General features: G+C 38.3%; 1 protein-coding gene across 1 annotated transcript; it reads left to right on the top strand.

The window, feature by feature from the left end:
• The first annotated feature begins 7,029 nt into the window (after positions 1-7,029).
• gpr25 (G protein-coupled receptor 25) lies at positions 7,030-9,042 on the top strand. Its single transcript, XM_034868657.1, has one exon. The coding sequence runs from the start codon at positions 7,129-7,131 to the stop codon at positions 8,182-8,184; it is 1,056 nt and encodes a 351-aa protein (XP_034724548.1). The 5' UTR covers positions 7,030-7,128; the 3' UTR covers positions 8,185-9,042.
• Positions 9,043-9,467: the final 425 nt, after the last annotated feature.

Raw genomic sequence — 9,467 nt, 5'->3', positions numbered from 1 at the left:
TGTCATTGGTCGGGGGTCCAGCCTTCTGCTTCTAATGGGTCTCTGAACGATGAACTCTGTATCCCCCAGGTGTTGGTAAGCCTGTCCTCTGACCTACTGACCCAAAACCCTCCTAATGTGAACAAGTCCTCACAGCTAATATCAAACCTGAAAATGAAATCTGTTAATTGCCCCACTGAGTCAAAACGGAGTGAGAGGGGCAAAGTGCTTACCCATAGCAGCAGATGAGACACATTATTTTCACATTTAGAAGTGCAGGTGGTTCCATCAGCTCATCGTGCCCCAGTTACAATGTGACGGATTGTAGCCCCGCTTGAAAAAAACAAGAAAAATACATCCTGCTCTTCAACACAAATACAACTGTTAGGGCAAGGCAAGGCAGCTTTTTTTGTGTAGCACATTTCAGCATCAGGGCAATTCCAAGTGCTTTACACAAAATCAGTTAAAAAACAGCTGAAAAAAATAAAAACAGATAAAACACAAGAACAAACAGCTACAGTTCAGTATAAGAAAAGAAACGCTGGAGAAAGGCAACATCAAAAAGAAAAGTCTTCAGCTTTGATTTAAAAGAACTGAGAGTGGCAGCGGATCTGCAGTTTTCTGCATATTCTGTTTCAGATATGTGGAGCACAGAAACTGAACGCTGCTTCCCCCTGTTTGGTTCTGACTCTGATGACAGAAAGCAGACCTGTCCCAGATGACCTGAGAGGTCAGGGGGGGTCATGGTGTAGTAGCAGATCAGGAATGTATTTTGGACCTAAACCATTGAATGATTTGTAAACTAGCAAAAGTACTTTGAAATCAATTATTTGAGGCAGATAAGCCAGTGTAAGGACTTCAGAACTGGAGTGATATGATCCAGTCTCTTGGTCTTAGTGAGAACTTGAGCAGCAGCGTTCTGAACCCTTGATACATTCTTGAGGTGGTAATAGGCTGACTTTGTAATTGTCTTAATGTGGCTGTTAAAATTCAGGTGTGAGTCCATGACCACACCAAGATTTATGGATTTGTCTGTTGATTTTAACATTGTTGTTTGAAGCTGAACGCAGACTTTTAATCGTTCCTCTTTTGCTCCAAAAACAGCCACCTCAGTTTTTCCTTCATTTAATTTCAGAAAGTATTTAAAAGGAAGACTGACTTCAGAGAGAACCTGCCCGCTCTTCTTCCCCTGGAGATTAGCTCCTTCATTGTGAACACAGCTGAGACTTTCACCTTCCTGGGATCATCCCAGGATGAGATCGTCTCCTGCCTCATCAAACCTCATCACTATGGAGTTCATGCAAAATGTTAATGAAAGAAATAAAACTGTAAGATGTTACGACCCAACACCCATTATCTTAATGTAGCAAAGCAAAGGTCTTTTGTGCCTTATTTGTGTCTAGATTTACTTTGGAGTTGAATGGTTAAACCTTAATGAGGTATGTTTTGTTTATGTGTGTTTAATGAAATCATTTGATGGTAGCTGTTGCTAACTAATTTATGAGCAAAAAACATGCATGAAAACATAGTTTCCAACAGTGTGTAACGTTTTTAACAACTGAATCTATACATTTGATTAGGATTGACATCCTTTGTTAAAACCTGTATTGACAGTGACTGTGGTGTTACAGTGTGTCCGCCCTTTAAGAGACCTGTCCAATAGGTGCTGCAGAATGCATGATAAGATTTGAAAAAAAATCTTAGGACACTATTACTGCTACATAATCCTTCAAGCCGTATGACCATTTCAATTTTATTTTTTTTTATTTTTAATATATGCTGTTTTATCTACATATATTTCATTAGGATGCATCTTCAGTTCGTTAACTTCTTCCATGTATGAGCCTGTGTTTTCTAGTCTTTTAGACTCCTGCCACCAGCTGCCAGCAGTGCTTCAGCAATAATGATTTTCTTACTTAATGATTTAGCCATTATGGTCTCCCTAAACACAAACCTGATCCAGCCGCAGGGGCAACAGGCTTCTCCTGTCTTCTCTCCAAGCTGCTCATTAAGTTCTCAACAGCAGATGAAACATGACTACTCTCTGAGTAGTTAAGCCATGTGTTTACTAAATGCTCTGACACTCAGGGCACACCGCTTGACTCAAAGCTTCTGGTTTATGTTGGTTCCGTTTTTGTGGGCGAAGAATGCATCAGATCCAAACAGAAACATTAGAAAAAAGTGATATAAACAGGAAAACACACAAGATAAAGGCATCTTGATTTATAGAAGAATCAAAGAATAAAATGTAGTGTATGTAAAAAGTAGGATGCTGACTGACAGTCAAACCTTGAGCTCCACTGACTTTTGTGCCATAATCTTCTAATATCCTGAATGCAAATTCAGCAAACACACTTCAAGCCTTTTATGCAAGCTTTCAGTTTTGTAATGATGATCATGTTATGCTTGAAGTTGAGAAAATGTAGCATCCTGTTTTGGCATTTTGGTTTTTTAAATATGCAACATTTAACAATGAAATCTATTCCTAAACGTGATTTTAAATCACTCATTAAAAAAATAACACCTATACTAAGAAAGCTGTGGCATGCACAAGCACAAAAGAGGTGTCCAACCAACATTTGATGCCTATTTGTAAAAAAAACTCAGTAGAGCAGGCAAAATATTAAGAGGGAAAACACAATAGAAAAATCCAGTAAAAAAAACTGTAAAACATGCATGTAAGCACGTAGGTTGAAGTTTTTAAAATGTTTACTGTTGATACACAAAAAGGTTGTGCACTATATTTTTTTGTTATGACCATTGTAAATGTACTTTTTATATCATCGTGTATTGCTCCTGTTGCTTCTACTGTGTAAAATCAAATGAATTATAGATTGTACTTTTTGAGCCAACAATTTTGTTAAAAGCTAAACCTATCACTCTCGCATTCATGACTAAAGTGGTTGTAGCTACTTTTAAACTCTAAAACTTTAAATTCAATAACTTTAATAACACATACACACAAACAGCTGAAACACCAAATACTCACACAATTCTCTCTCTCAGTGGCAACCTGACTAAGACTAATAATGCCACATACAAGGAATTTGACTCCGCTTTTTTTGTGGCTATCAATGTACTTAAACAGAAATGTTATAGGCTACACCTGAAAGAAACAAGAAACAATGACAACGCAGCTGAATGAAAAGTAAACAAAGTGGATGAAAGAAGATAAACATACATATAAAGCTTAAATAATCAATGCAATATCTATAAATCAGAGTGTTTCAGTAGATGGCAAACAAAAAGCAGTAGTGCAAAGTGTAGAGGGCATACATGTTGGAATAAATATTGGATGATTAATGTAATAGGTTGCTTCATATACATGATGTAGGTGGATATGTATGCATGTTGGCTACACATGTCAGGTTATCATATGTTCAGTATATACAGCAGTGTATTTGTATTTAACAGTGATATTGAAATGTTGCTGAAAAAACTGTGTGTCTAAACAATAAAATATAGAATGTATAGTGTAATTCAATTGATGTTACCCGTTCATCAGAGTGAAGGCCTGTGGGAAGACACTGTTCCTGTGTCTGGTTGTTATAGCGTACATTGTTCTGTGGCACCTACCCGAATGGACAAGTTGAAACAGGTTGTGTCCAAGGTACTGCTCACTGTACTGTGACCACTGCAAACACGTGGTACACCCAAGCAACCGCAAAACACTCCTTAGCAACCACCCAGAACTTATGAAAGAAATCATCCGAAAACAAGCACCCTAAAAAACATTTACCCTAACAGCCTCTACTTAAGTCCTGGCAACAACTTAGTAACATGGCAGCTACCACCTGGCAACATCTGAATAACCATGTAGCAATGGCAGGATTTCATCTTGAAAATGTGTTCAACCACCTTGCAGTGGTCAAATTCAAAGCTGTTGAAAAATGTAAAGTGTAAAGTAAAAAAAGTGTAAAAAATGTAAAGTTTTTTTAACAAAAGGGAACACTGAAATGACACAGAATGGAGCAACGAGGCTGTCCCATCCTTTGTGTTGAAGGAACGTTTGATTTGGTTAAACAGCTAAAACAAGAACCTTTCACACCCAAACAATGGACTCTTTTTTTAACTTAGCACTCAACAAGTGAGGAGCAAATTGTACGTGTGCTTGTGTGTGTGTGTGTGTGTGTGTGTGTGTATGTGTGTGTGTGTGTGTGTGTGTGTGTTTGTGACCCCCCTGTGTCTGACAATCACCCTGACGCATACCACCCTTTCTCTCCTCAAATAAAAACAGAGTAAAAGGAAAAGAGAAATCATCCAGTGTTGAAGTACTTTACGAGATCCTCCTCTCAACAGAAAAAGGACTAAGTAGCCATGGGAATCTTAGCACGTTAGGGAGGCTTTTCTCCGTTCCTCTCATCCGCTCTCCCCCGCTGCACCCATGGACCAATGCAATTGTTTATTTTCTCCTATTGAGGCTGCTCCATTCACTGGCTCTCACATTTACTCTGCTCAATTGGAGTGAGACAGCACTTATTCGAGGAGAGGAATGTAGCGTTCCACTGACAGAGCTGCAAGAATGCAGAAGAAATAATTATAACCTTTTAAAGGAAAAAGGTACAGCTGGACATGAGGCAAAACAACGTCAAATAGAACAATGAAGGACTGACAGGACTTTCTGCAGTGATGAGTATATCCACACATCACCTTGAAACTACAAGGAGTAACACACAGTGCTAGAAAGTTGAACAGGGAGGTCAATTATTCACCATGCTTCCTAAACTGAAACTCTCCAGCTGAACAATGAAGCGTTCTCCGGCCTGTCATAAGATGTGGCCTGTCCTTATGGCCAACCTCCCAGCCACACCAAAATAGCTGCAAGCTGGACCACAGAATTAATTTATCCTGAGGTCAATTCTGTCTTGAGGAGGTAGTAACGACATTTTCCTCCCCTGTAACAATGGCCGTGGCTGCAGAAGCCTCCTCTGTCCTGTCTATCTCTGTTATCTTTCACCAGGGTGACTCTTCTAGGGCAGAGGCAGTTAGGTTGAATCATACCATCCAGACTGACAACAATGCAGTAGGTAAAGATCAGCTGCTGATGCACAATGCAGTGTTGAGCAGTTTCAGGATGCTTCATCTTGGTTTCCGTAGTGGTGATGGGTTTTAACAATACCAGCCAGCAGCTGATATCAAAAAACAGCTTTATCGGGACATGAAATTATAACTAACGTTGTCTGCTGCCTCAGCACACTAGATATTCAAGCTACAGTATGTCTATTGCTCATGTAAGATATTTTGCTATCCTTGTCCTTTTTTTTAAGATTTTAGTTACCTGGCAGTAGTTAGAAGTGTAATGAAGTCTGTTTTATTTACGTGGCCCAAAGTCACAAATCACAAATGTGACCCAATTTGCTTTATTATCTGTACAGCATGTGTTACCCTTACCTCAGATAAGAATAACTTGTAGCGTTCCACAGACAGAGCAGTGGAGTAAAAAAGGAAAATAATTCAAGAAAAGCAACAGAGGAGGGATATGTCTTTCAGCACAGAAAAACATGCAAAACGTGCCGAGTGTACAGAATAGACAAAAATAACAATAGTACTTACACTGCGGACAAAGACATTATTAGGTAGATATACTCATTTATTATTGGGTACAATCACATGTTATACATATACTGCTGAGAACAATGCTTGGACTGGACAAACCATTTCAAATCCTGAAACTGACTAGTAAAGGTAAGCAAACACAAAGACAAAACATTTCACATCCAGTCTGTTTCATTAAAGACTGTGTAGTTGTTTGTCCATGATCAGCTCTCATCGGTGTCAGTGACAAGTAAATGTTGCTGAAATGACATGGACATGACTTGCATATTTTAAATCTTCACTAAAGTGAAATCAATTTCTGCATCGTGTAATTTTGTATCAAGTGTTTTGTCCAGTTTAGTAAGGCTCTGTCTTTGTGTGTGTTTTAAGCTCTTTGGTTAACTTGTGTTGTTTTTATTGTGCAATAGAAATACATGTGACTTGACTTGACTTTCTAATGTGATCTGCCAGGGGACTGCAAATGAAAATTGTCTTCTGGTACAAAACATCAAATGATAAAATGTGTGTTTATTTTGTGCATGCCTCACAAACAAAATAAAAAATAATGTATGAAGTGATTAACCTACAGTCTTGAGGTCAAGAAACAAGAATGAATCATTGAGGTCATTTTCAAATTCTGCAGCTTGAAAATTAATTAAATTAATACAGCATGTGGTACAAAAGTAAGGCAATATAAGAGCAGAGACTGCACATTACAGTACTCACTGTAAATACATACATATATGCAGCATGTGTACTTATATGCAGTATGTGTTGAGTATATACAAAGCTATTCAAAAGCTGTGGTTTGGACAGAGAATAAATGGATAGATGGAGGAAATATTCATTAATTTCTGCCAGCTCTTTCATGGCTTGAAACTGAAGCATGTTTTCACTAATGAGTACGAAATTATCTGCAAAGCAAACATTTTCTTTTCCAGAAGATCAGTGACATTTGCTCATATTAAAAAACAAGTAAATCTTACCTGCCCCCTACTGGAAACACACATCTGATACACCACAATACAAGACATTCTGTGGGAGATCATTTACATCAAGATAAGGTTTATTTTCTGTATTTAAAAGGCAGATGTGACAACTACTTTTAGAAAATATCTGTGAAGTACACACACACACACACACACACACACACACACGTACTGTCTGTCTTGGGAAATATTTTGCAACAGGGAATTCATGAACAGATCAAAAAGCTGCAATTGTAAACTTAAAAGGGCTTTCAAGCTTTTAGGAAGTAGTGCAAAAGATTGTATTGGCTCCCTATAAGACACCTTGCAGCCCGCATTCATATCGTATAATACCAGAGTTTCTTATTGCTCATCAAGCTTCAAACTGTTATATTACATCAGTGTCAAACTAATTTAAAAAAGATTCAGTCTTTTGGCCCACACATGTGAATGGGTGCTGAGAGGAAGTTTCCCAGACAGTCAAGGGAGGACAACTCTGAAGAGTAAGAGGAAGAGAGCTGAAATGGGGTATATTTTTGTCTGTGGTTTCACAGTCAATATCTAGTAGCAGCATGTTGACATTGTCAGACTAACCACCCAGCTACACATACAACCGATGCACTGCAGAACTCTGTGATCTCTCAGGATGGACACCTACACAGAAGATGAAAGTTATGATTACTACAGTGACAACTTTACCTATGATGGTTTATTTAACTGCTCTGGCTCACACCTGCATGGCTCCAACATCTTCCTGCCCGTACTGTATTACCTCATATTTTTTACAGGCTTTTTGGGCAACATCTTTGTTATCTCAGTCGTGGGAAGCAAAGGGAGGAGAGGTGGGCGTCTAGTGGACACTTTTGTTGTCAACTTGGCCCTGGCCGACCTCATCTTTGTCCTCACGCTGCCTCTGTGGGCGATCTCTGCAAGCCAGAGTGGCTATTGGGACTTTGGGAGAATTGGGGACCTGCTGTGTAAACTGAGCAGCTACATCATAGCTGTGAACCGCTTCTCTAACATCTTTTTTCTCACCTGCATGAGTGTTGATCGTTACCTGGCTGTGGTGAAGCTGATGGACTCAAGGTACCTCAGGAGCAGCAGGTGCATTCGTGCCACTTGTAATGCCGTGTGGTTGAGCTCGCTGGTGCTTGGCATCCCATCCCTGGTGTACCGCAGAGTGGAGCCGTCCAGTGATGGACTCTACTGCGTTGAAGATAACAACTCAAGTTTTTTTCTTGGCCTGAGTCTCACCATGGCTTTCCTCACCTTTGTCTTCCCAGTGTTAATAATTGTGCTCTGCTACGGCAACATCATTGTGCATCTTAACCAACACTGTGCTGCAAATCCTCGAGCTGAAGCCCGTCGCAGACACTCTTTCAAGATGGTCCTCGCCATCATAGTGGCCTTCGTGGTGTCCTGGCTCCCCTTCAACGTCTTCAAAGTTATTATAATCAGCTCACATCTCTTAAACGCTGATTTGAGTTGTGAAAGAGTTGTGTGGCAAAGAAACGGGTTCCGCGTCTCGTGCTGCCTGGCCTTCCTCAACAGCTGTGTGAATCCAGCCATTTACTTTTTCTTGGACCATCACTTCAGACGGCGGGCCGAGCTCCTGTACAAGAACTGCATAGGGCAGCCAAAATTGCCGCGGAGCCAAAACTCCTCAGCTTCATTCACCAATGTTGGCACTTCAGAGAGCTAAGGAACAACTGGTGGGAGAACCCAGCTGCAGGTTGAGTTGGAGGAGAATACATAACTCTTTTCTTTTACTTTGAATGTAGAAATGTTACTATTTGATTATTAGTACATGACAGCTTGTCACGTTAATTCTTATAATGAGAGACTTTGTGCATAATTCCCACAAAGGATGTTTAAATATAAATTTATATCAGATTCAAAGCAAGAAAAGTGTTTTTTTCAATTAGTGACATAATGTGACTTTCCTTTGTCGTACATTTCCTTCATTCAACTTTTCTACAAATATTGAACATGCTGTTTATACTTCTCATACTGTATAGTGTATAGGCTTGTGTGAAAACCCTTAGCAATTTTTGCAGCATTAGTAGAATGCAATTATATAAATTTAGAGGTGTAAATAAAAACAATTGTATATATACTGAAGGCAATAATTTAACGTTGTTGTTGATGATTTATGAAATGTAAATACAGTATTCTGTTGTGATAAAGAATTAAATAAATGTGTGTATTTGCAAGTTTTTAACTGAGGAAACCATGATGTTTTTTATTGGTAAAAATGTAATAATAAAATAAATAAATTATGAAGATAAGGTATTGAATCAAATGAAAGAAATCTGCCAAAGACAATTGTTAATAAAGGATGACAGAGTTTAAGGTCATGATGTAATAATGTTGTATTATAAAAGAGACAAAACACCTCAAATGTTCACAACAAGCTTTTTCAGAATAAGAATCCAGATGCGAAAGGCAGTTTAAGTAATATACATCTGAGTTGTTGCACTCACACTAAAAGCGCATTCACAGCATATGAAATCATGCTGAATAGACACCATGATACAGATAGTCTCCAATTAGACCTGCAGCCAAGACATTTGTCATTTAGAGTATCCAATATATTAGAATCTTAAAATAATGTTAGAAAAATAGGATTTTATTTCAGTTTGTAGCTTGGCATCCTTATTAAATTTCTCCTTGTGGGAATAATAATGTATAAAGTATACATTATTATTATTAAATTCAATTATGCCTTTACTGTAGTTGTATTTGCTTATAACTGACATCAACAAGGTTTAAAACAATTGTGTGAAGACAATTAGCTGTAAGATTGTATTTGTATTTATTTTAATAATGTCCAGTGGAAAATAAATGTTAAACAAAGCATGTAGACTGAAACCCCTAGAGAGGTGTGAAACATGAGGTAATTTATGATTTCCCTTTGGCATGTGTGAGTTTTGAAAAAGAAAACAAGAACAAAAAAAGAACTGTGACAAAAAAAACTCTTATTTA

Source organism: Etheostoma cragini, chromosome 4 (genome assembly GCF_013103735.1).
Source record: "Etheostoma cragini isolate CJK2018 chromosome 4, CSU_Ecrag_1.0, whole genome shotgun sequence".
Taxonomy (NCBI): domain Eukaryota; kingdom Metazoa; phylum Chordata; class Actinopteri; order Perciformes; family Percidae; genus Etheostoma; species Etheostoma cragini.
Note: the sequence above shows the minus strand (reverse complement) of the source record. Positions and strands in the feature narration are given on the sequence as shown.